This window comes from Plectropomus leopardus, chromosome 9, assembly GCF_026936395.1.
Source record: "Plectropomus leopardus strain MGB_pleo_1.0 chromosome 9, ASM2693639v1, whole genome shotgun sequence".
NCBI lineage: Eukaryota > Metazoa > Chordata > Actinopteri > Perciformes > Serranidae > Plectropomus > Plectropomus leopardus.
This window is the reverse complement of record NC_142184.1, coordinates 30420206-30447982: the sequence shown is the minus strand read 5'-3', so window position 1 is coordinate 30447982 and position 27777 is coordinate 30420206. Positions and strand designations below refer to the sequence as shown.

At 39.1% G+C, this 27777-nt stretch overlaps 1 protein-coding gene across 3 annotated transcripts in view; it reads left to right on the top strand.

Annotated features, from left to right (window-relative positions):
- The window catches only part of LOC121946975 (carbohydrate sulfotransferase 11-like), a 132074-nt gene extending 104558 nt beyond the window's left edge, over positions 1-27516 (top strand). Inside the window, exons 5-8 of one of the 3 annotated variants that reach the window (XM_088082490.1) lie at positions 7073-7288; positions 20240-20316; positions 21532-21696; positions 22763-27516. In XM_088082490.1, the coding sequence (XP_087938616.1) occupies positions 7195-7288; positions 20240-20316; positions 21532-21696; positions 22763-23446 (1020 nt within the window). In that variant the 5' untranslated portion in view covers positions 7073-7194 and the 3' untranslated portion in view covers positions 23447-27516. Of the gene's footprint in view, positions 1-6753; positions 7289-20239; positions 20317-21531; positions 21697-22762 lie in introns of those variants that run through there. The other 2 variants (XM_042491825.2, XM_042491826.2) reach the window with 2 other exon arrangements.
- The last annotated feature ends 261 nt before the right edge of the window (positions 27517-27777 follow it).

The window sequence follows — 27777 nt, the reverse complement described above, 5'->3', positions numbered from 1 at the left end:
ACTTCGGACAGGTATAAATTTTGGTTGGAATGAAAAGATAGATGAATAGATTGACGATATTTTAAATGTCTAATGACGGTCACGTTGTGTGGATGTTAACATAATGGCATTTTGCAGACATTAGGTTTTGTTCTAAATACCTTATGAATAAATTATTATTTTCCTAAGTCAAAATGATGTTGGCATGAGGTGTTTGGGAGATGCTGGATTTTGATTTCTTTACAGTGCAACTTCAAACAAACAAAATAAAAATGTCATCTATCGTCAGTATTTTTATCAAATTGATGCTGGCATTAGACATTGTCCCAACATTGAATTTTGGTTACCTGATGTCACAAACTAAATCCAAACAAATATCAGTGTCTAAAAACATTAGTGGCTAGTTGTGTTTCCCAAGAGAACATAATATTTATTCCATCAGCACTGCAATAGAAATATTTCAATAGTGTTAGTGTACATTTGCTTTAATGGCATGTTAAAAAAAGAACATTTTAAGCCAAGAACGCCTTTTTGCCTTTTCTGGACACCCTTCACAAATTCTTTGTATGTTCTGCAGCATTGATGTTTTGTGGATTGCTTCAGTCAAAGCATACGTTGCAGGAGAGTTGCATATTACAGCCACCTTTTGGGAACCTAATGGTACAGCAGTAGTTCCCAGTGTTTTTTTCTGTCATGTTTTCCTTTGAAAGATAAAAATAGATCTTGCTAGCCTGATTCTTGATTGCCTGCCAACACCAAAGCACTCTTGTTTCTTTATCATTCCCAAATGATTCCCATTATACAACAGTGAGTTCCAATCAAGTAATTTGACAGAAGAAGAAGCTCTCTGTGAGTGCTGATGTAGAGTACACCACTGGCACTTTTAACTACTCATGCATTACTCTACTTTACAAGTGTTCTAAATACATTAACTATTATTTAACCCACATTAAAAGTCCACATTTAGCTCAAGTGAGATGAAACATCGTATTTACCACAGAATTAAATGTAAATTACCCCGTTCACAAGCAGCAACCATCGCTGTGGTACTAGTCAGTGTGTTGCTGAGGAAACTCAACCTCCACAGTCTATGAAGATGCTGTCTCTAATAAGCAGGAAGTATATCAGGACCCTGTGGGTTGTCAGTCAGTCATCTGCTGATGAGAGTTACGGTATCAGCTAACATTGGCTGTAAACGACCACATAATTTGCCATGTCATCCCTAACCAAGTCTCTCTCATTCTCAAATCTGAGATCTCTGATTAGTGTCTCCAAGAAGCCCAGGAGGCATTGCTTGTTGTAGGAAGGATGATGGACATGTGGGTAATTACAGCATTCATAGACATGGCAGCATCAGTGGTTACTCACACTGTAGCGGCTATCTTGACCTACGTTTTAGCCGCAGGAGGAGACCTGTTTGTGACTTAGACTTAGACTTAGACGACTTTATTGATCCCCAGAGGGAAATTTAGTTGTCAGACATACAGAGACATACATAGAAAAATAAGAAGAATAATAGAAGATAGAAATAGACATAAATATATAAAAATATTATAAATAGAATGCTGAGGTAGTGCAAAAGAATACTGAGGTAGTGCAAATGCAGTGGTAAGGTGCAATCTGATGATGGTAAGGATACACGAGCATGGTAATGATGACAGCAGAATAAGGGGAATATGTAGAGGTGTACATATAATACTAATAATGGTAATAACATCAGTTTGAAGGCATCGCACACATAATAGTAGTAATAGTATTAATAATAGTAGTAATAATATCCATAATATTAATATTAATAATAGTATCAGCATCATGACATTAGCACTTGACATTTTTATGTCTGATGACCAATGTTATGTATAATATAATATAATAATATATATATATATATATATATATATATATATATATATATATATATATATATATATATATATATATATATATATATATATATGATGATGTATAATATAATATTTATAATACAATGCAGGCGACGATCCGATGTTATATATTTGTACATATATATACATGATATGCATACACACATACTGCAGTCTGTACTGTTTGGATGTGGAGTGACGGAGTTTAGTCCAGTTCAGTGACAGTGACCACAGGTCTGACAGAGGTGGATGTGTTGAACAGTCTGATGGCAGCAGGCAGGAATGATTTCCTGTATCGCTCCCTCAGACAGCGGGGTTGGAGGAGTCTGTTGCTGAAGCTACTCTTCAGCTTGTCCAGTGTCTTATGGAGGGGATGGGTGACATTGTCCGTTATTGCCAGCAGTTTTGCCAGCATTCTGTCCTCATCCACCTCCTCCAGGGAGACAAGCTTAGAGCCAACAACAGACTCTGCCTTCCTGATCAGTTTGTTCAGTCTGTTTGCATCCTTTGCCTTGATGCCTGCCCCCCAGCACACCACAGCAAAGAAGATGGTGCTCGCAACAACAGACTGATAAAACATCAGGAGCATCCTGTTGCAGACATTGAAGGACCTGAGTCTCCTCAGGAAGTAAAGCCGACTCAGGCCCTTCTTGTAGGCTGCCTCAGTGTTGGTGAACCACTCCAGTTTGTTGTCCAGAAGGACGCCCAGGTACTTGTATGATGTGACAATTTCCACATCAGTCCCACTGATGCAGACAGGAGAGGGTGGGGGCCTGTTCCTCCTGAAGTCCACCACCATCTCTTTAGTCTTTGTCACATTCAGCTGCAGGTGATTCTCCCCACACCACCTGACAAAGCGGTCCACCAGGTCCCTGTACTCGTCCTCCCGTCCATTCTCTACACTGCTCACGATGGCCGTGTCATCTGAAAACTTCTGGAGATGACACGACTCTGTGCAGTACTTGAAGTCAGCAGTGTAGGTGGTGAAGAGGAAGGGGGACAGCACCGTTCCCTGGGGGGCCCCGACGTTGCTGGTCAGTCGCTCAGACACGCAGCTCTGCAGTTTCACAAACTGCGGTCTGCCTGTCAGGTAGTCACCGATCCATGTGACCAGGGGAGTGTCCACCTGCATGTCCTCCAGTTTGGCCTTCAACAGTCTGGGCTGGATGGTATTAAAGGCACTGGAGAAGTCGAAGAACAGGACGCAGACTGACGCACTCCAATGAGATGGCCCAGGCAGAATTCGCAGATAGGTGAGGTTCTTGTTTAATCAATGATACAGATTTACAGAAGAACATTTTCCATTGCGATCAAACCTGCTGTGATGATGTGATGGCTGTCTTTATGATGTGTGAACAAACGGGCGAGCGAGCGGTAGAAACGTGTGATCTCCCAGTCACCCACACATGATTACGCCGACTCTAACACCTGTGCCCGCTATGTGCTTTACCAGCCACACTAACCTGCACCACCACCTGAAGTGAGTCTTATTAATACAGACAATATAAACAGAATAATACACAGACACAACTAGTGGCTCCTACACACACACACTCAGTGGCTCAGTTTCTGCCATGTCTTTGGATTGTCAATAGGTTCAATCCCGCTTTACAAATACGAATTTGAAGGATTTAAATCCAGCACTGAAATAAAATCCAGGATTTACATGTCCACTTTTCCTCAGCAGAAAGTATTAGACCACTCCACTTTTTACAGACCAAAAACTAACATTATCTTAAAATCTTGTAACTGTTATAGGTAGGTGCTGCATTAAAGTTTTGCACTGTTAATTTATATATATATATATATATATATATATATATATATATGTATATGTATATGTATATTTATTTATCTATTTATTTTTTTATTTTATTTTTTTTTCCCATGATTTGGCCAGTATATTTTTGCTGATACTATGTTGGATTCATGTCAATTGATATTTTTAGATACATTCTATTTTTAAAAAAACAAACAAAACAAATACTTGGAGTAAATTGCCATGTCAAACACTAATTTATCTGTTCATGGTGAGTGAATGGAGAATATAAGAATGATAAAACTAATAAGAATTTCAAAAATGTGTAGAAAATTTTTAAAAGTGGTCATAGTATCTATCATGGTGGAGCACTGAGACTAGTTTAGACTTTGCATACTTGGTTACATATCAACATTATACTCCTAACTTTTGCTTTATTGCACCACCTTTAGTGTTTCTGTGCAAAGTTGCTTAATTAATGTGATGGCCTGATCTATGCCATCATACAATCGTACAGTGTATTAACTTGTAAGTGAAAGTGACTTCATTTTTCAAAATATGAATTGCCTTTCTGCCTCTGAAAACATTTAAAAGTTAGTAGTTTACAATAAATAGGCCTACACATTTTGATATTCATATTGCTTTGAGGTGTAGGATAGATATTGGGGTAGATAATAGTGCTACTTTAACTAAATCTAAGCAATAGGTGAAATGTGAGATGATATATACAGAGTGGATTTACCCCACTTTTATGGGATGAGTCATTATATTAATCGATTTTTTTCACTTTTTTCCATAATTTGCCGTATAGAATATTTCTGTTAAAACCATCCATTTTGTAAAGGGGCCATATCAAAATTATGAAATAAAACATGGTCGTTTTTAGGGGATCTGAAAAAGTAAAGACCTTTTTAGGATGTATTCCTGTACCCAAAATTCTGCCTCTGCAGTATTGTAGCAATGCCACTATCATGGAATTGCTCGTATGTATTGGCAAGTCATCATTCTGTCACTGATGAAATTAGTCTACAGGGAAACTATAATAAAAATAAATGTTATTTCAATGTTCTGACATTGTTTATATTTGTAATATTCCATTTCTCGTCCATAATTGGTCTGTAAATATCTCAGTTACCGCTGCCTTTTTCCATCATTATACATAAATACAAACAACATACAGCTTATGTATGTTATCTTTTTTTATATTATATGAAAAAAGAGGAGAAGAGATGTTTCATTTGTACCAGCTCTCTTGGCTTAAATCAAGCAAAGCTAGCTAGTTATGCCAGATAATGATGCTATGATTACTGCTAAGAGTTGAAGGATGTTTATGAATCATCTGAATGTCAAGCCAGCAACTTATATAGTAAACTGCTGCTCCTGGCTGCCTGCTTGTTGCTGCTCCTCCTACCCAGTACATTAGATGTGCGGAAATTAGCTGACCAATATGAACAAAAAAATTACCCGTATTGTTGGGCATGTGTAACTGTTAAATTGTAGTGCAACCTCTTTTATTTCAGTAATATATAATCACAACTAGGAAAAAATGTATGCACTGCAGCATTTGTTCATCCTAATGTCTGCTGCAGTACATGGTTTTTCTTGTGCAGTAATAGGCAACTGTACTCTATAACTTTCCAGATGCACTCCTAATTTTTTTGAAGAAGCTGCTGGAGAATGGTCCTCTTATCTGCCATCCACACCACTCTCTGAAGCATGTAAATTCAGCCAAATCCCAATCACGCCCAGGGCACCAAAATGGCTGGAGCTGGAATGTGTGAGAGCGGCCTACAAAAGTAATGTTTATAATACTGTTATTTTTCATTTAAAACGTTCAGGGTCTGTCTCTGTTTGCAATATGCAATGTGCAGTAAATAAAACCAGGACATGATATAATGTTGTGAGCATATGGTGCAGGGCGTTACACACAACATTTGGCGAGCATACAGCTAATTTTGAATGAGGAACAGATACAATCTTTAATATCCAATTCTCTGACAGATTTGATCCACATATTGGATGCTTTTGGCCACAACTGTTGTACTGTAACTTGATATATTTGTCACCATCCCCTTTTTCCAATTTGTCGAAAAACTTTCCCTTAAGAACATTGCCTGAATCCAATGCTGCATTAACGTCTCTGGTGCAGGAATGTGCTCTTTTTCAGAAGGGGATTTTTAATCTGGTGTGAAAAAGAGGGGTTGGAGGGGGTGGGGGTTGCAATTGATTTAAAAAGTCTATTAGGGTGGGATTTCATGACGTCCCGGCATTGAAATTTAAGAATTTCATTAAAAAGATTTTTAAAAAATATTAAACATACATAAACTCTGAATATTATGGGATTGTAAACTACATAATTTGATAAGCTTTGAAATTAAGAAATCTTTAGTGCAAATTGAGAATGATGGATTGTGCTGATTTTGAGTACTATACCTATTATCTCATGCTGCATGATGGTGCACAAATGTAGAGGAAACTGGGTCAGTGCTGCAGGCATATTAAGTTTCTAACAGTGACACAACAGAAACACACTGCTTTTCCCTGCAACTTCTAGGTTTGCAGTCAGATATGTGGGCAATGTTTCACTGCGGGTAAACTATTTAAGTGACTGTCCATAGTGTGTTTTTTTGTTTTGTTCATTTTCTGATTTTGGTAAATCTTCATTAGCATGGGAGTTTTTGCATGTTTTTTGCCATTTATTTTATGAAACGTGTCACTGCTAGCGTAATTAAAATTGTCAGTTGTTGCAGGACATGCTGTACCTAAATCCATGTTGAAAAATCTGTACCGCTGCCTTCAAGTGCTACTTGTAATCCCATGTGTCTGAGATCGATAGTACCAGACTGTGGCCGCGTATTCACTTTTGATCATTAGTCCGAAAATAGGCTGCATTTTTTTCTTTTAATCAGAAAAAAAAGATGACACTTCCTGCTTAGTTGCTGTACTGTACGTGTTATGCATACAACTGGTCAGCAGTGCATACATCACTTGGAAAATACGACATTTTCAAGAGTAAATTTAATATTTTCCGACAGTACCTGAAGGCAGCATGCAATCTGGGAAAGAGTGCTCGAGAGCGAGGGGCGTGACGTCATGGCATCGTGCCCCGTCCATGTTTGGCGAAGAAGAAGTTTGTGTAGTTTCGACAAACTCTGGACACCACTAACATCTAGAGCTTGGGAGACACAAAACTGTCTCTTCATACCTTTAAATTTCGCTTTGGGGCTTGTCATACCAACGTACCGTTATTAAATGTTATATCTAGGGTGACCTGCTTAATTGGTCATCATTATTGAGTTAGCATAACCTAAAAAAAAACTCGGCAACGAGCCGAGCGGACGGTTGTGGATTTAAGTACCACTCACGTTCAAATTGACGACTAATTGCTGTGGCGTTCAGTGGTCCAGTCAGCGTTATTCCTGAATGGGCTGTTGGTTTTCCTTTTCAACAGTTAATGAATAGACTCCTAATTTCTCAGAGAGTCTCGCATCCTCCTGCCGTGTGGTCTCGTATGAACCGTGTCGAGGCAGCGACGAGGGGTCGGGGGCTCCGCCAGCAGAGCGGGGCTTCAGGATGAGGATGCCCAGAGGAGGACGCCTGTTCCTGGCGACGTGCCTTGGCTCGCTCTTCGTTCTCGTGCTTTACTACCAGAGCATCATCAAGCCAGGTAAGAACCCAAACACACTCTGCTTCTCCACTAAAATAACTACACTAACCGTTATGTCAAAGCTGAATTCACGCTTTGCTTATTATAATACAACAGCGACACTGCTTTAGATATAGATAGATATAGATAAATATGCAGTGCAGTCACCATAAAGAAAGTAAAACTATAGAGTCAATAGTTACACATGTAATGTTTGTTAGCTATGCTGTGCACCTATAATATCTTGTCTGGTGTTGTGTTAAATAGACCTGTGTATGAGTGCTGACAATTGCAGTTAAAAATGGCACACTGGATTTATGGTTATCAAAAATGTGCTATATATATTACTACATGAGTGTCACACAGTTAGATACAAACAATATACCATACATGTTATAACTTGTGGATAATAGGTTGTTGGTCTTGCATACACTTTTAATTAAGCATTCAGGCTTTTAAAAAGGGGTAATGTGGTCTTACAATAATTCTGTCATAATCAGCAACATTAGTACACCTGTGTGTGTTATTGTACATACGTGAAACAGAATGTGTGTAGAGACAGGTATGAATAAGCTCACTGTGAACAGTGCAATGTTTTGAAAGCCCCCCCCTTGCAGACCCCCCGCATTCCTCTGCTTTAACCCTCCTCTCCTCCTCTTACCTCTCCTCTCCCTTTGTTTCCTGGGCTGAGCCCGTCCTAGACATTGAAAGGCAGATTGGCCCTCAGGGGACTGCAGACTCCCAGGGAGAGCAGTAGGAGAGAAAGAAAGGTGGAGATGATTGATTTGTGCAACATGAGCACAGAGAAGAGAGTGGAAGAGCATTTAATATAAATGTTTTCCACGTGGATAGTAAGGAAAGGAGGAGGAGGAGAATGGTGCAGAGAGGAGGAACCAGTGCCCAGGTTTTGGTGTTGTTGTCAGGCAAGAAGAACTCGATCAATCTTCTTTTTTTTTCTTTTTTGTTATAAAGTATAATTGAATTGTGGGACTTTCCACAGTTTGGGTGAGATGTCATTTTTGTCATAATATTTAACAGATAATGATTAAGAAATAGTAAACTATTAAAAAGCATCATTACACCCATAATTTCACCTGGATTGTCTCCAGCACACACCCCACAATGGAACAGTTCACAACCACAGCAATGAATTATCTTTTATAGACCACCAGAGATGGAATATGTGCATAGTTGTCAGGGGCAAACACATATGCCACATGTATCCAAACCTACAAGTAACACACTTTAGCACTCCAATTGCCCCCCCACCCCCTTCACGATCTAGGTATATATTATCCTTATTGCTTACCTGCTCAGGCTTGTCTGCTCTTCAGTCATTTTAGTAGACATGTAGGCCACACGAAAAGCATGTTGGAGCCACAGTAGAGAGGACTAATTTTACAGGAAGTCAACAGAGCACAGGGCTTCCTTAATTAGTGTGTATCAAGTCAGAGATGGTTTGACAACCATCACTAAATGTCTTGTTTTTTTCTGCATGGGTATTTCCAGTGCTTTTCATCTCTCACTTCTCTTTGCTGTTTTAATGTGACTGAAGCACAGTGAAGTGAAAATGGACAGAAGGAACCAGCCAGTAGTCCTAATTCAGAATAATCTGCTGCAGTATGTCTAGTTTGCTTCAATAGTTTAAATGATGAAAAATGTCTAAATGAGAAAAATTGTGATTTATTCCTTGGCTATTGCATTTGTAAACAAATTTAAGCCGTTCTTTGTAGTCATATATGAGATATTAAACTTAAACTTGATGTTCAGCCAGATACTGCCACTTGGTTAGTGATTTCGGTGTCAGACGCCGACGCAAAAAGCCACCTTTTGCGATTGTGTGATATGCCGCTGTCCAGACCTGAAGGCTCCTCTTGCGTTGGTATGATACGCCACCAGACGGCATCAGTTTATAACATGCCCTGACAGCATCAGTTTGAAACCCTGTTAGTACAACAACAAACCCTGGACTTTCACCCTGGAGCTTGTTGTTCGTATGAATGTTGAGCCAAACTATGGTGTTTTTTCTAAACCTGATCACATGCTTGTGTTGTGCACAGAAATAAATGCAAATACTGGGTGTTTTATCTCCCATGTACATTTATTTTGAAAAAGACTATGTACTTAACAAGCAGAAACTGTATATTTCCATTAAAAAGTGTTAGTTTATTTCTGAAAAACACAGTGCATTTAACAGGCATAAATTAACATGCCGTTCCAGAACATCAGCAATAGACAAAGGAGGATACCTAGTGAGTCATTTGTAGACATGGACAGTACTGAACGAGTGATGATATTTTAGGAGTTGGGATGTGAATGTGTTGTCATATTGGAGATCCAGATCAGTCTCTGTAGAAATTGCCTGTATAAAGATATATCTAGTATAATGATATTGTGATGAAGATGGGCAAATAACAAATTTTTCCCCATCTACTAATATTTCACTCACAAGACATTGAAAACTTCTAAAAAAGGTCATTTAAAATTGAGACCCAACATCAACGAGTCATCTTTACCACCTAGACAAATCATATGGCATCACACTTCCTGGAAATATCTTGACCATGACATGATGTCGCATACCAAACTGGGAGACTATGTGTCATGGGTTCATTTCCTTCATGTGTGTAACACCAGTAGTTTTTACAATGTGCTCATTGTGTGAAAACTTAACTCTAACTTCCTGTACATTTAGGATGACTGTTCATGTCTGATGTCTGATCAGACATCTTGATTTAGGTTTGATGGTCACCCAATCAGCATATAGAGGATGAGAAATGTGAGTTTTCTTCTAGTAACATTAGCGGACTGTTGATGGAGAGCTGGGCGCATAGTTGAGATTTAAGAGAAGAAAATCATGCTGATGGTTGCTATTATATTACTTTTGTGTCTGTCTCACTGTCATGAGTTACAAGCTAAGTGCACTCTTACCTGTGAAGCCCTATAGTCATGTATGATAAAAGCTTTTTTATGTACAAGTCTCCTCCTCAGCCTCTGATCTGTTTTCTGCCTCTTTCATTGCTTTCATAAAACCTCCATTTAACACAAAGCACTCTCTCCCCAAAAGGAAAATATTTCCTGCTGCTGACAGATCAATCCTGCCAAAAGCATATGATATGAAGAATGTCCTGTACTTGTAAGTTGAACACAGACATTCTAGATATAATTTTAAAATATGCACGTTTCCAGTTCACTTGTCTTCAAATCTCCCAATTAAGCTTACTGTTACCAGACAGGAAGCACAGTGCACATTGTTGTTGTGCTTCTATTGTCGGACTTCCTGTGCCAACACCCTGGGATTTGGCACTCGGAAAATATGAGTCCTGTCCAGTGGGCTATTATAAACACATTTGTTAAGTCATGTCAGATTTGTTGCTCCATTAAAACCTAATTTATTTAGGGATTTGAGTTGGTTAGACTCAGATATGTCAACTTATTTTGAGCATTAGTTGTAGTTCCTCTGTGGGCGAGATAATTTTTAAACTCTGGAATTTGGCAGTGAGATACAGCATTTCCTCGGCTTTTGTTTAAATGACATCATTGGTGTTAAGGATGCTGCACACATGGATGACTAAATAAATGATGTGCAGCATGGTGCCTGAGGGTGAACATGACTTAAGCATCCTGTAGCTCAGTTATGGCCAGGTGTATGGCGTGAGTACACAGGGTTTAGGACTTATATGAATATTTTGCTTAATAGCATACCACCTGTCCAAAAATACCAACAGTAATGCAATTTGCATGGTGAATCAGTCCAGTGGGTGTGTACCAGAATTACTGGCCAGCTACCACGCCACATGTAATATTATTATTGTGTAATTGATTTAAAACACTTGGTTTGGTTTGTTGAGGTCCACAGACTGCCAGAATACTTCTTTCATAAGACTATTTTGACAGATAGCTTATGTCTTCAGTTACTGCTGTGTATTGAAACCTTCATATTGAATTATTGTAAAAGAAGAAGCCGCATTGGATATTTGAGATGAAATGATTAGTCACTTAATGAGTTTATCACAGAAAAAGCCATGTTTTCATAATTGATGAATCATTTAAGTATTTTTTAGGTAGACTGCCAAATATGCACTGCTTGTGACTTGTCAGATGTACAATATTTGATTTTCTTTGTTTTTTTTAGTCCTGATATTAATTAAAGATCATGGAAGCTGTCACCTTAGACTTGAGGAGTTTTGCTTGATTTAAGGTTAGATGGATTCAGGCTACATCAGTTGTATTGCCCAACCTATCACCCCGTAAAAGATTTCAGAATCGCAGGATCTGTTCATGCATGGATTTAAAGAATGGATATAGATCACTGCATTGTGCTTTGCACTGTATGTTTTAGATCCCATTTCCACATATTTTCATGCATCTTGGGTGATTGCATCACTGGTGGACAGCTCTGTCTGTTCACACCTGGCATTAGATTGTGTATGCACATGACTCAATTACCCACTTGAGATTGGATGTCACTTTCCAGGTCTATGTACATAATTTCAATCTGCAAAGACTAAATTTGTTATTTTCAACTAGGGGGATGTTTGTCTTGCTATAGGCACATTTATAGCCTACTTAAAGTGAGTAAAATCTTATCACATTTTGGAGCTGCATGCAGCGTATTGATTGGGTCAGCCCCTTCTTGCCCATCTCTTGCTCTCTGTCTCTGTTTATCATGAGACAAGCGCACCCCCTGGTCCCTCCACCTCTCAGAGACTACTGCTGCAGGAGTGTGAGCTCCATGTGGGGGCTAAGGATGGGCAAGTCAGCCGGCATACACCATCACCTAACTGTTAATTATAAATCAGAAATACTTTATTGATTCCTAGGGGGAAAAAAGGGGGAAAAAACAGTTTAACGACAGAATTGGGCCATTTCAGTATCATTGTGAATTTAACAGTTGCAGCTGTGTTAACTCACTAACCAGGCAAATGTTGAACTGACCATTCTCCGGGAGGACTTCAACTCTGGGGCAGCAGCAACAGACAGTTAGTATCATGGGGAGTTGGATGAACAAATACAATAGCTGTGTAGGACGTCATTCAATGTGGCCAAGGACACATTAGCGTACACACTGCTAAAAGAATGTGGCCATATGCAGCCCAGACCACCTCTGAATGAGGTCTGAGTGATCGGGTCTTAAGACATTTTAGGTGCATTCACACCTGTTCTACTGTCTACTTGTGAGCCAACTTGTGAACAGGCTTTAGACACAGTCATAGCTGATGGGCAAAAAGGTCAACCCCACATTCACAGCCCCAGAGACACTTAACTTTGGGATCATACTGGAAAAGGAATTACCTCCCTTTGTCCCTATTAAGGTACTTTACATGTCATGCTTCCATTAAGCTTTTAAAAGAGATGTTCCTATCACTACTTAATTGTTGGATTTACCCCAAAATATCCTCTCTCAAGGCAGTGTAACATTTTTGACATACTGAGGAAAATCCTCTGATGTGCTATTTCCAGCCAGCCTCTCTTATTAAACATGGGCACATCGTAATTTAAACAAAAATAGAGATGAACACCCAGTCTCTATTTCCTCTCAGACTCCCTTTTATGTGGTTGCATTGACTCAGCAGTGTCTTTGTGCGTGTCGTTTGAGCATATGTGATGCCAAGTCTCTCAGTTCAGCGTGGAAGGGTGGAGTGCAATGTGTGCACTTGTCAAAGGTGAAGTGAACTTGTCAGCGTTTACACGATAAGTGAAATCTACACTTTTGCTCACAGTGCTAATTTTAAAGAGCTTAGCCTTGCTGTTTAATACAGGAATCCATTTCCTGTCATCAAATTCACATTTTGATTAAAAATAAAGGGATAGTGCCACCCAGTTGTAGAAATACATGACACTCTTTTATGAGATTTTGTGATATTACATGGCTGTTTGTCATGTTTAGTTTGCATCATGGTTGGAAACTGAATTGACACACTGTATACTGTCCTCAAGCAGAACCGGGACTTGTGTCTGAGGTTTCCTCTCATTTCTGAACCATGAACATATTCTCTGTTCACGGTGCTGTTTGCTCTGCATTCCCCCTGTCCAACTTTTCCACTTCATTTGCTGGGCATGCCTTCATGACTTTGCATACTACAGGGGTGGGAAAACTCTTCTCTCTGTTTCCCAGCTATAGGAGACAATAGTGAGTTGTCTGATCAAGCTGAAATGCCCACGGGCATCTGAAAAACACATTTTAAAGCTGTGGTTTGCCTTTCATAGCATGTCACTATTTTCTGTTCTGTCACAACTCATGTCACACACATTGATCAAATGTGAGCTGAATTAAAAAACAAACTGCTGCATATGGATGACAGGCATTTTGAAGGTTGTTAACGCCATACATCACTGATGCTCTAAACTCTAGTTCATAAAGGCAGAATCCATCGTGCTGGTTCCACTGACAGTGATGGATTACACCTCACAACTCTAAACAGAGACAACATCTAGGCCTGCTCTGATGTGTCTTGCCCACACAGTCAGCACACAATTCACATTGGCATTTTTTCTTTAACTTGCTGTAGGCACACACACAAACACACTGTAAGCTTTGTTATTTAACACATGTATTTACCCACGAACACACCCATTCATACACACAAAGTGCAATCCTGTAACTGAACACACCGGGGCTACGTTATGCACACTGCCACTTATCATCCAACTTTAACATAATTGCAGCTGTTGTGAAAAAAACAAAGAATGTTGTGATGACTTATAGGTCCTTCACAATGCTGACAGCTTTGAAGAGAGCGCTACACACCACATGCTACATCCGCTGGCTGTTTATTGTGCTTCACTCTGTGGGGTGTATCAAAAGTTGATTTGTTAATATCCCTAACATGCTTTATCTTGTAAATCGCTAAGCCTTCTGGCTTTAGTTTTGTTTGTTGTTTGTTTTAAACCGCTAACATTCAGAACTGTTGTTAAAAAGAGGAAGCACTAAAGCATAAGTGGATTTATGTGCTAAGACAAGAGCTTGAGGCTTGTGTCTAAAGGAGTTGTGAATTATGTTGTGGTTTTAGTGCTTCATGCTTTGGTCAGACTGGGCCTCTGATCTTTCGATTGTAAACTAGTGGCACTGGTAGTGATTGTTTTTTGTGCAGTTGCAGGTTAGCTGTGATCCATTTGGAGTTTTATTTTTAAAGTCATTTTGAATTAATAAACTACAACTATATTCTGATATGGATAATGATGTGTTGAGATATGGCAGTTCTTAAGAAACAGGCAGCATTCTTCCCCAAATAAACCTAAATGTAACAATCAAAACAACCTTAAATATAAAGTTGTGATATCAAGACCTCAGTGGCATGGCAAGACTTTGTCTACTCAAAGGCCTGTTTGGCCACAGGGTGGATGAGACCATCCCAGACAGGGTGAAGCTAATTAAAATCAGACACAAAACAGACTGCTGATGTATAGTAACTCCATTGAAAACCTGTGCCAACAAAGACAGGGAATTACACAAATTAAGATTATCTACTGAGGCATCACCAACACCACACGCAATTAGGCTTGGTCCTTGGAACAAGTCTCATGGCTCTTAGAAGAACATCCCAGCAACAAACTGTAACATTACTATATGACATATCACGGATACTATTGCCTTTTTAATGACAAAAGACACATAGGTTGAAAATGAGGGATTTTATCTGCTTAACATAATTGATTTATCTACATCTGAGGAAATTTAAAGCTTGAGAGAATCTTTGAGCTCAACAGAAATAGTGCTTTGACTTATATAGTGAGTATCGGCTGATCAAAGAAAAATCTAGTTGTGTCATTTTGCCCTGCCCTAGCGCCAAGTCTACACACATTACGTACTGGTATTGTAAAAATACTGTTTTATTGATTAGTATGGGTTCTTAGGGGCGGGGCATAGTATTGCGATATTTGTGTGGTAATGTCGTATAAATACAAGGGCGCCTAGTATGTTTTTGCTTTTAAAATATATAAATCACTAATATTGCAAATAAAAATCAAACTTTTGGTAGCCTGCTAGATAAAATCAATTGATTTTCTAGTCGACAAGATATATTTGCAGAAAAAAATATTTTGCTGTAAGATGAACAGACTGAAAACTTGAAAATGTTTTGGTGGAGACAGAATTTGCAGTTGAAAATTAGTAATAAATCACAATATATTGCAATAAATGTTATTGAAATACACAGCATTTTGCAAGACCTGAATAATATTGTATCGTGACTAAAGTATCCTGATAAGATTGTATCGCGGGGCCTTTGGTGATCCCCAGCCTTATTGATTTTGAATATTTGAAACGGTTTCAATACTAATATTGCACAGTATTGGTAAACCAAAATCTGTGCTTTTGTGCTCTCTCGTATTGTTTATGTTAACTACAGTCTTTTTGCTGTTTTCTGCTACTTACCAAGGAAAGAAAAGTTTTAGCTGTCACGTAACAGTCCTGTTACATTTATGTTTTAGTAAAAAAAAAATTAATTGCGGTATTAAAAAAGCTACTGAATATCAATATTTTTCAAGGCATTGTATCCAAGTGAGAAATTTCAATATCGTGACAACACTATCATGTGCTGGGGTTACCCCCTTTGGCCTCTCTCATCCTGACCCCAACATACATGCTGTGTTTATACAATGGTGACTATTAACCCAAACTTGTTGAGGCCTCACCAATTTAGGGGACCGTTTCTCCCTTCACGTCTAAGCTGAGTAAACTCCTCGTCCATCAGACTGAAGCCTTTTAATGTTTTGAACTAGAGGGGGGCTCAGATGTATTTCTAGCATACTCTGGCATGTTTGTTTTGGAGTACAACGTCCTGAAGTAAGAAAGTAGCAGGTTTATGTAGTAATTTAATCCATGAAAAAAATTGTGCAAGCGAACATAAGGAGAGACAGAGTGAGATTTAAAGGAACTCCCTGTCCTACTACAAAGGATATCACTGATCATAAAGTCACCTCATGTTGTTGGTGTAATCACCACCATGTGCAGCCCTGAGCATGTGGATGTTGTGACACCTTTGAATCAAGCTACTCTCAAAATAAAAACAGAAAGTCTTGCAGCCCCATTATCTCTTCCTGCCTTCAGTTGTTTTCATGTGTGACATCTTGTTTCTCCTTCACTCACTTTCAGTTTTACAGGCATACACACTTCTCGATCAAAGCAAATTACATAGAAGTTATCTAATGGAAACTTCCATGACAGGGTCCTCATAAAGACAAGCCTCCGTTTAAAGTGCAATCAGGTGTAATCTTACCCCTTAAAGTAAATATTTGCATAAAGAATCCTCTTTGCCATTTATCATGATCAGAAAGGGGAAGAGTTTTTTCAACAAAAAGGGAAGCTTATCTGCCGACGGTAGAGGGAAGAGATTTGTGTGGATAAAAAAAATAATAACAAAAAAAAGCATTTTGATGCATTGGACCACACATACTGTAAGCATTTCACTATACTTCTTAACAAACTTTGTCACTAACTTTCCGGTAACTGATTACTCACAAGATAATGCCATCTGTTGATAACGACAAGGACCAGTATGCAGGCTTAATGGAACCTTGTTTATGTGTGAATTTAACAACAGCAAAGGCTTCACACGCCAAACAGGCTGTTAAACCAGGCAGACCCATGTTCAGCGTGGGCCTGTTTGTGTGTGTAGTAAGGCTTGTACTGTTTTTCAACTGTCAGCATTGTGTCATTTCCTGGGTCTGAGAGGAAGTGGCGGTTTTCTGCTGCGTGTGATAGAACACACATCACAGAAAGAGATGTGGTTTGTTGTGATCAAATTAGAGTAGCCTAATGAGTTTATTTTTCCATTGAGCAAAAAAAAACATAACCGTGTGAGTGCAGGTGACTGCTTTGATGCATTAAAAAAGATGAGAAAAAATCCTGCATTTAACATTTTGGTACACAAAAAAAGACAGTACTACTAATGGAAAAGAACATCTAGGTTAGCTGATATGTTGTGGTGCCAGTAGACACAGAAACCTTTATATAGGCTCTTGAAATTTAAGAGGAAAGATGAGATCATTTTTTTAGCCAGATTTTATAGTAAAGTTTACAGAGGTGTACAGGATGTCAAGTGGCATGTCTGGAAAAAACTATAAAACAGAGAAAGACAGTGTGGTAGAAATTAGTGTATTTCCATGCAGAGAAGTGAAAGAATAAATGACGATACAAGAGCAGCCGTCTTTTGTATGTTTAATTAAGTGATAAAACCGAATAAAAAGGGTTTTACATAGTCAATCAATTTCCGCTGAAAGGACAGAGCACACACCAGAAAGTGAAAGCTCTCTGAGGATGAAGATTACATTTAATCACATATTTGTAACTGCAAACACAGTGCTAGGACATTAAGGAGGGGCACCGCTGCTGAGATAACAGCAAGTTGTTGGTCAGATGATTCTTATTCAAAATTAAATGAGTTAACTTCAGGTCAAATTAAAATAAGATTATTAAGGTAAATATATGAAGCAAAGGACAACTTTTTCTCTACAGAAAAAATGGTATTAAGCCAAACACTTGGCTGGGCAAGCAAACCAAATTTTTACCTTGTGTCACTTTTTACTCTTTTGCCGCTTTCAGGTGGAACACCATATCCCAACAGCAAACGCGTGTCTTACTATTGTGTCCCTCATCCTCATTTTTTTTAGCTGTTAGCATATTGTTAGCAAATTAGCTTTACTACTTATTAAATGGCACATTGCCTTAAACCAAACAGTCTTTTCTAACCTTTTAAACAAATTTACAAGCATATTCAAGTTTTGGACTTGAGTTGACAAATGAGATCTATAAATACTCTGCCCTTTTTCCCAACTTCCCCCTGGATATATCAGTATGGATGAATCACTTAAATGTTTCCTCTCCATCACACAGTGTTTATTATTGAAAAACAGACAATAAAGCATTAATATGAGCAGGGCCTCCACAAGTGTCTCTTGACCTACTTTCCAGCTTCCTGAGGAAGCGTACATAGTTTGTGAAAGGCTTAGCTGCTTAAGATGTGAACTGTTGACTGAGAGCTTAGACACCTCATCCGTTATATTCAGTTGTACGTAGACTGTCTGACTTCCCTGCATGATGAGTTTTTAGGCTTTAAACCTGTGGGAAGCAGTGCACTGTTTCTCTGACCTCTCTAAACCATTCTTCTTCTTTTCTCCTCACGATCACATCCTAACACCTTAACTTTCACTCTCTGAGTGCTGCGCAAAGCCTCTCATCATATACACTTTATCCTATATGTAAAATATCATATACAAATAGATGGAACTGTGTGTGTGCCTTGTATCTATACTTGGCTGAAGATCTGGTTTTGTATATGAGTCCAGTAAAGCTTTCAACATGTTACAACAAGCCTTAGATGTCTATCGCTGCGTGATGAGATGATGTGGCACAGATTCACCCAAAGGAAGTTGAGGATTTTGATGATTCATGTGAGCTTAGTCAGAGAGGAGGGACACAGAGAAGCTGCATCACGGCAGTCTGTCTCACTGCCTGTCTGTCTCAGATCCTCTTATACTACATGTTGTACTATATTTACATAGTCACCATTTGTACAAGTGTTCTCTTTTTTTCTGGTTCCTCAAAATAGCAGGAAGGAGTTATGATTTACAGTTTGATTTTAACAAGAACAATAGTTTGTAAACAATAGTGGTGTATAGTACGTATTTTCATGAGACCAGAGTCCCAAGCTGACTTAGATTTATTATATTTGGGTGCCATATTAAAACAGTGAAAGTTCTATTTTATTTGCTCAATGTGAATGCAGCAAAAAGAAGAGAAACACTGGGAGAGAATACAACGCCTTCTGGGTTGCATGCTTGCAGAGTGTAGCCCTTCAAGTTGCTTCTTTGCAAGCTGATATGCTTTCCATATGATGGTATGGCATGTTCCCATCATTCCATAGGACTTCTTTTAAGTCAATTCCCTCATGCTAACACACATAAAGCACACAAAGCACATTCCCCACGTCTCCACTTCCATCTCATTCTAACTTTGGGTAAGATGTAAAACAACCCCATGCATTGTTAAGCAACATGTGCAAAAAAAATCCCTTTTCTCACTCACTACCATTAGCTGCAGACCCCAACACTGACCACCATCAGGCCTGGGTGGAGCTAAAGAGGAGGGGGATGGGAGTGGGGGATGGAAGGAAAAGACAGATGTGTTCATAAAGGTTGGTGGACTAAGGAGAGATAACATGGTCTCAAACCAGATATTTTAAATTTCTTAGAGCCTCCAGCAGCTCCATCATTACTAATATATTGTTCTAACCCATGGCTAATCACTGATGCATATCATCATTGTTTGGTTGCGTAATGTAAAGACATTGGCACTGGTTTTGTTTCGTGTTCTCCAGTGAATTTTCTGTGGAAAGATTTCCTGAAGCATAACATTCAAATTAAAAAGGGGCAGATTAAGAAAAAAAAAGGTTCAGTAAAACAAAGACAGAGACAGACTCAAAGGGGAGAGATGTGACTTATGTAAGAGTTACAGAGAGTTTGGAGGGAACACACTGTTCCTATGGAACTTATAAATGAAAGGAGGGAGGATCACGTCATGACAAAGGCAGAACCAAAGGAGGGGTTGGAAAGTTGGCTTTGACTGACCTTGCCTAAAAAGTTTTATGAACATCTTTAAAGAAATTTAAACCTCTGTGCAAATAAACGATACGTTTTAAAAAAAAAAAAAAAAAAAGCTTCTCTCCTTAGTGACTCACATATAGGCTTATAGAAAAACAAAAGTAATGTGGTCAGGCTTAAATTTGCAGTGACAAAATCAACAAAGCACCACGGTAAAACCCCTTTAGACATGCTATATTATTTGACATATAACACAAAGAATGTAACAGACAGACTTGTGTCATTCATTTCAAATTTTACCTTGAGGGAAAGACAATACAAGTAAAACTTTCCTATGAAATGGTGATTTTGTTTTTTTCTACCTAGGCAATCAATAAATATGGGGAGCAGCTTTCAACATGTGGATATTTATTTTCTCTCTATCTGTAGAACCTGGTGTGAAGACAGACACTACACCAGGGAAAAGCAGGAGAAGTCCACTGCAGGCCCTCTACAATGGAGACCAGGTGAGAACACGTTCTCTCTCTCACACACAAAACCACACACACACCACCACATGGTTAAAACATACGCTGCCACAAACAGAGTTTATTTATACACACACAAACTGCTTCTGAGGAAAAAAAAGAACTCATTGAGAATTCTGCATGTGCTGCCTTCAAAGACTTACAAAAACTTCAGAATTTATAGAGGGGACACAGGATGATACAAAGGGACACACTTTAAAAAAAAAAAAAAAGTTTGCTTTTATTGTTGTCAAACTTAACCCCTAATTCTGTGAAAACATTTCATATTTAAACTCCCTTGGAGCTTGGAAAAGACAACCGTGGTGACCTTGTGTATCATATCAGCTATGATAACATTTTCATGATTGCAATTTAGCAAATAATATTGCGAGAACAACTTTCACACAGCTGTGTGAATGGGGTCACACATAATGAAAATACTACGGAGAATTCTTAGTTAAAAATGTAGCTCCCTCTACCTTTACTTAAATAACATAACAGTTCTATATTTATTTTGACCTACCTTTCTCATCTCTGCTGTCCTTGGTCCTCTTAGCTGTAGTTCTATTCTGTTTTTCTGTAAATTTCTCTTGGAACTGTGTGGGTACATTACGGACAACTTGAAACCAGAGTCAGATTCGTTGTATGTTTACACATACTTGGCCAATTAAGCTGATTCTGATTAACAGTGAGTTTCAGCTCATTGGTTAGCTGTGCAGCTTGCAACAATACTGTTTTAGTTTACTCTCATGTTTTCAGCACAAAAGCCTTATAAACCCACTTTACACTGCCTGCTCAAGACAGACACAGTTACAGACCCGCTGTTGAACTAAATTGATCATTTCGCAGCTAAAGAGACATATATTTTTGTCAAGACAGACAAAAAAACACAATTTATCCAATCACGATTGACACCAAAAAAAGAGCAAAAAGAGGGAAATACTTGACTGTATATTTGCCAGGTGGTCAAAACACAGCTCAAAATGAAAGATAATTTTGCTCGGTAACTGCATTTTTTTGTAAAATATTTTAAGTTGAAGGAGAGGTCTACTTGTCTTCAAATATTCAGTTTTTCTTGTGATAACCAAACAGTTGTTCACTCTTAATAGAATTACACTGGTTGAATAAGCTGTTCTGGAAGCACAACTTGGCTTTTAAAAGGTTTCTCTATTTCTGCTTCTTTCTCCTGCATCACTGTGATCACATCCCTACAAGCAGCTGGAGCTGTTGGCAGCGCAGAGATCCCTCCAAGGTCGCAGGGAGCTGTTGGAGCAGGCGTGTCTGAGCCACACGAGGAAGCGCCAAGTGCTTTCATCTGATGATCTCAAACATCTCATTGTGGATGATAAACACAGCCTTATTTATTGCTACGTACCCAAGGTTGGTCATAATGAGATTAAATAGAGCAGCTGAAATTTTAGACCAGAGCTTTTCAAACTGTGAGGTTAAGTAGGTAAAGTAAAGACAGGTCCATGCCTCTGTTCTAAAAACTGGAAATTTATTATTGTTGTTTAGCCTTCTGATTTGGCTTTCGTCTTTTGTCAGAATTCAGTGTCATTTCTGTTTTCCAGGAATATCGTATAACATATTATTCTGCTTTAAGTAGGTATTAACCCTATGAACTCTGAAAAAGAAATGGTCTGCCAGTGCCTACACTATTATTCTTGCATATTGTGATATCATTTTCTTGGAGTATCTTCAAATGCTTTTTACCACTTAAATCTGTACAACCTAAACTAAAAGGTTAAAAAGTCAATAAGCCATAATAATTTATAAAAGTCAAGTCCCATGTTTCTTCATCAGATGTCATCACATTAATTCAAAAGATTACTTAAATGTAGAAAGATAAAACATTTCTTACAACTGCACAAGTTATTTGAGCAATGTACATTAGTTAGTTTTCAAGATATGCTTAGTATCATGAGCAGAGTGCAAAGGCGTTTTGATTGTTTGATCATACATTCCTCTGAGGCCACCATGCGTTTTTTTCCACAAGTAATGTTGCAAAATGACGTCATGACGAGTGTACAACGTGATGAAATTATGGTTTTTATTTTAGAATAATTTATATGCAGGTTAATGCAAACTACAATCTCCTGTAGCTGCAGGAAAATTAGTAATTAATGCAAAGTACTGCATTTGCACCGCACGTGCGGTAAGGTGACATAAGGTCATGAAGCGTTGACATAAAAGACAGAAGCTTTTAACTTTCTGTTGTAAAAAGAACGAATGCTCCTGCTATCATGGTTTTTATTGTAAATCAATATATACATGATTATGCAAACCCTGATCTCCCACAGCCATCCGCAGGAGGCCACGTATAATTCAGCTGATGTATGTGTGAGTTTGTTGAAGTGTATCAAAACACTGCAGCTCTCACTTTTCTCCATGTATGAATGTGTTTTTTGGCTTAAAAGAGATTCTTCCCTTCTTTTATCACTTTCAGGTAGCCTGCACTAATTGGAAGCGTGTCTTAATGGTCCTTACCAGCGACGGTCGCTACACTGACCCCCTCGCCATCCCTGCAAATGAGGCCCATGTGGCGGGTAACCTCCGCACACTTTCAGAGTTCTCGGTCCCAGAGATCAACCATCGCCTCCGCAGCTACCTCAAATTCATTTTCGTACGGGAGCCCTTTGAGCGCTTGGTGTCAGCTTACCGTAACAAGTTCACCCGTAGCTACAACACGGCTTTTCACAAACGCTATGGGACGAAGATCATCCGCCGGCACCGGCCCGACCCGGAGCCCGAAGCGCTGGAGAAAGGAAATGACGTTACTTTTAACGAGTTTGTGCAGTACCTGGTGGACCCGCGGACGCAGCGGGAGGAACCTTTTAACGAGCACTGGGAGCGGGTGCACTCTCTCTGCCACCCCTGCCTGATCCACTATGACGTAGTGGGTAAGTACGAGACTCTGGAGCCAGACGCTCAAGCTGTGCTCAGGTTGGCTGGAGTGGAGGGGACACTTCAGTTTCCTACCTCTGGTAAAAGCACCAGGACTGATGGTAACATGGCAGCGCGCTTTTTTAAGCACATCAGTCCTTTCTACCAGAAGAAACTGTTCAACCTGTATCGGATGGATTTCCTGCTTTTCAACTATTCAACACCAGAGTACCTCATGACTCGATGAGGGGCAGGGAAGAGGAGTAACATCAGTGCCATAGGTGTGTGATGGTTGAGATGGCCTTTCACGTCCCCTTTGGACTTAATGTCAGTGATTATTTTGCACTTTTGTGGTTGCCGTGGACGATTTTCATCTCTTCCTGGAGTGGCACATCACAAGCACTGACTTGTTGCTATGACCCTCCAACGAAACCAGCTGCAGAGACTTGTTTAAGTGAATGGAGCCAATTTTTTTCCTGAGAAGAAAAGACGGACAGTTTGTGCTGTAATCAACAAAGCATCTGTCATATTTGTTTGTATGCTTTCTAGTGTGAAAACAGTGTTTTGTTTTGATGTTTAGCAGAACAAAGTGCAGATGGATTGTTCCCAAAATGCAGGTGACACATTAACATTCTGTCAGGGCTTTAGGTTTAGTAACAATTCAATATTTATTTATTTTTGTTCACCTGCCATTTTTCTAGAAATTACCTTGTCAAATTGGGCAGACCTGTCTTTAACGTTTAGTTCTGTTGTCGAGTTGGTGTCAAGGCCCAGACATACCAAAACTGACGTCAGAGAACTAGTTGCGACGAAAGCCCTCTGCTGTGTCGCCCTCACATCGTCGTGTCTAGGCAAAAAAGTTGCACAGGAGCTCACCAGAAACCAACAAGCACGTATGTTCTCTGCTGCGTCGTCTGTAATAGTCATTCAAAACGGAAAACAGAAGACCACTATGATGCTAGTTAGCCAGTTGGCACAATAACACCAACCCAATATTGAAAGAACAGAACATATTTACCATGCCCCAGTGAACAACAATACAACCCATCGATATCTTATTTTGTATAACAAATTTTGTTCAACCTCAGTCCGAGCTGTTTGTTTACATTCCTCTCATTTGTTTCTCCTCCTCCTCTCGTGCGCTGAGCTGAACAGCCAGTCAGAGTAATTTTATTCACTGTTAGGCTCCTTGGCACCACCGCAGATTCAACATGCTGAGTCGGTGGGAAAAAGCCGACAATGGTTGACAAAGGTCAACGGGGGCCACCGTTGCGGCACACACATTGGTGATGAGAGCTGCAGGTGCTCACCGTTGGCCCAAAGTGGGTGGACGGCTGACCATCAGCTTGGTGTGTCATGGCCTTTATATGCTTTATCAGCACCCCTGCTGTGCAGCAGCAGTTCTCCTAAGGCTTGGTCTTCAGAGAACTAATGAGCCATAAATTAAAGTCACGGTTCAGAGGAGCAGGTTCTCCTCTTGCATTGGCTGGAATGCATGTGAATGTGCTGACTGTGAAAGTGAGCACAGCAGATTCATTCAAACCATCTACAGTAGAATATCGATGGATGGCATTTATTTATGTATGTCACTGCATTTGTCAGTATTTATTGTTGTGGAAATGTGTGTATGTTAGTAAGGATTTGGGCTCATGATTTTGTGAAAATGAATTTTATATGGAAGAAGGGCGGAGTTTCTCGTTTTCAGAGTGATTCCTTTTAACTTGCTTTCTTGGCTTTTGCACATAAACACATGCCAAATTGAAATCTTAACGACAAATCAAATGTCATCATCACCCACTGCCTGGGCTTGTCTTATCTAGCTTGTCACAACACTTGTTGACATTACCTTAAATGTTTATCTGGGAGTCATTTCCAGAGAGACTTGGAGTCACTGCATAGTTCTAGTAAAAAGTCAGTTGCCATCCCTCCCCTATCACTGTCTGTATTTAGCTCTTAGCAGGTAGGCTGAACAAACAACCACATACCTGTGGTCAGGGCTGGGTCCAGCCGAGCTCTACTCCTAGTCAGAGCTCCCCTTGTAAGAGTGAATGCAGGCACATGAAGGGGTTATCCACCTACAGGCTTCTCCACTGCAGGGCCTTGATCAGAAAATGTGACGGAATTTAGGTTAAAAAATAATACAGAGGTTAATGTAAGAGTGGGGACATGTTTATTAATGACTTGCACTGTGAAAATAGCAATTTTAACAAATGTCATACAGTCTTAAAGGGGAACCTGATTTTACTCAAAGTCTGTTTACAGGTGTTAAGGAGCACTACTGTTTATGTGGAGAAAAAGAGCTTAAGAAAGCATTTCGTGGCTTCACAGGGAGCTGCACAAAGTCTGAAAAATTCCACTTGAGTCAGCACTCGATGACTACAAGTAATAAAGCCCTGAGCCCACCAGACCTCAGTAGCTCCTCATATCTGGTTTAAAGGGAATGGCTTGAAGCTACATTAGCCACTACTAGCAGAACACTCCTGAATCTCTGACCAAACTCGTGCATTTAAGTTACATTTTGGGTAATGCAGATCAGGCTTTGATAAGAAGAATAATTTCTGGAATTAAAAAAGATATCAAGATACTTTCTTTCTTAAACTGTCCATTGTGAGTCCGGTAACATTGTGGTCTGATATGGAATTGGTGGAGCAATACGTATTGAGAGTAGGGGAAAAGTTATCCATTAGGTTAACATAATTTCACTTGAAAAAGTCAAATGTGTGGTGCATTTGTAAAATCTATATCTAAGATATCTATCTAGGGTAAACAGTGCTACCAAATTTAGTTTAATTGAAGAATTATTTAACATTTTTTAAAGAAAAAGTTGAAAAAGTTAAAATGGTATACTTTATTTTTCTATGTCCGTAAATTCCTGAACAATTCCTAGGTTTCATGAAAGATTATCAGGATTCTCACTATCACGGAAAACCTTGACAAGTCATAGAATTAATTCGCATTTTCAAGGCCTGGAAATGTCACGTAATGAGTCAAAAATCATTGAAAATTTGGGGGGGCAAAATGGGATTTTGTTGTGTGTAATGAAAATCTTTTAGTAATCTTGCTTGGATTACCATCTACATAATGTAACATAACTGCTAAATTATTTTCTGAAGCTGTCAACGAAACAAAGCTGTAATCGGTGTCAGTGTGAGACAACATCTTGTTCATCATTAGTACTTCTCTTCATTTTCTCCCCGCGGTCCGTCTCTCCCTCCTTTTAATAGAGTTTTAATCTGATATGTTTGGAAAAACGCCAGGAAAGTAGTGAAAGAAATATTGTCTTAGAACCATTTTTTTATTATGGGTCCATGTAAAAGTAATGAAAAGATTTTGAAATTTTGACCACAAAAATGTGTGGGAACCCTGGATTAAGAAATGAGGCACTTAAGTAAGAGAAAACAGAAACTGGAGTTCCAGTGAATTAAAACAAACCGAGTAGTCAACACTTCAACAAATGCAAAAACATCAAGTTTGCAACAACAAGCGTGATAGGGCGTGTCAAGACAAGTTAGCATTGGCAGGAAACTGTGTTTAATTTCATTTCTTTATCTCTGTGTCTTCCAATGTAAAAGATTTCATCTTGCTGAAGAATATTGTCACACAGGCCCAGGTAGGCCCTCTCTGGAACCATTGCTTTTTTATTTACCTGTAGTAATGCTTTGAAAAGTGCAATAACTGTGTGTGAGTATCTGTATTGTGTTTAAGCTGTGTCTTTAAAAGAGACTTCCTCTTTTATTGAAGCCTTACATTTGTGCTTATGCCATTTATTTTTCTGTTTGCTATGAATGCAGCCATGGATTACAGGGTTTTCATTTTAATGCTCCCCTTTGTAGCAGTGTGCAATTTAAGCCATAATTTGCAAGAAGATGTGACTTGCCAAAACCCAATCACACCCTTCATGTTTTTTTCCTCCAACTTGCTTGATGACATGCTGAGCAAAATATATGTTTGACCTTTTAATTTCTTTTTTTTTCTGGAAAATATAGAACCCAAATAACAAGTAGCTTGTTTTTTCAAAGGGATAAAACATAGCGTGTATCCATCTCAAATGCCCAGACGCTGCTGTGAATAAACACAGCTAGTCAGACATCTCCAGCCATTTCTGTGGTAATGCTTCATTATTCTGAGCTGTGACTTGGTGAGTTGTTGTGAAAAATGGTGAACAGAGCACAATTTGAAAGAATCTCTCACGCACCAGTTTACTAGTGCCACAAAAGCTGTGAATGTGATAACTTGAAAACTGAAGTGCACTTGCTTATGTTATGATTCACTGGCTGGTTACCTTAAAGTTTCTTCAAATACAATTCCTGGACAGCAGCTCTGATTGGGAGGGGTGTGTATGTGTGCGTGGTATTTTTTTGTTTTTGTTTGTCATCATAAGCAACATTGAAGTACAAACGAGATACTCTCCCAAAGACAATTTTTCTTCCTTTGGTGGTATGGACTGCGGTCAAGTGAGCTGTTGTTCATGAGCATATGGTCATGGTCATGGTCAGGGTTCAGCGGGGCAGAAGGTGTAGCTGCATCAACCGATGAGCAGGAATACTCGCCCCCAGATCAGATTGAATTCACAAAAAA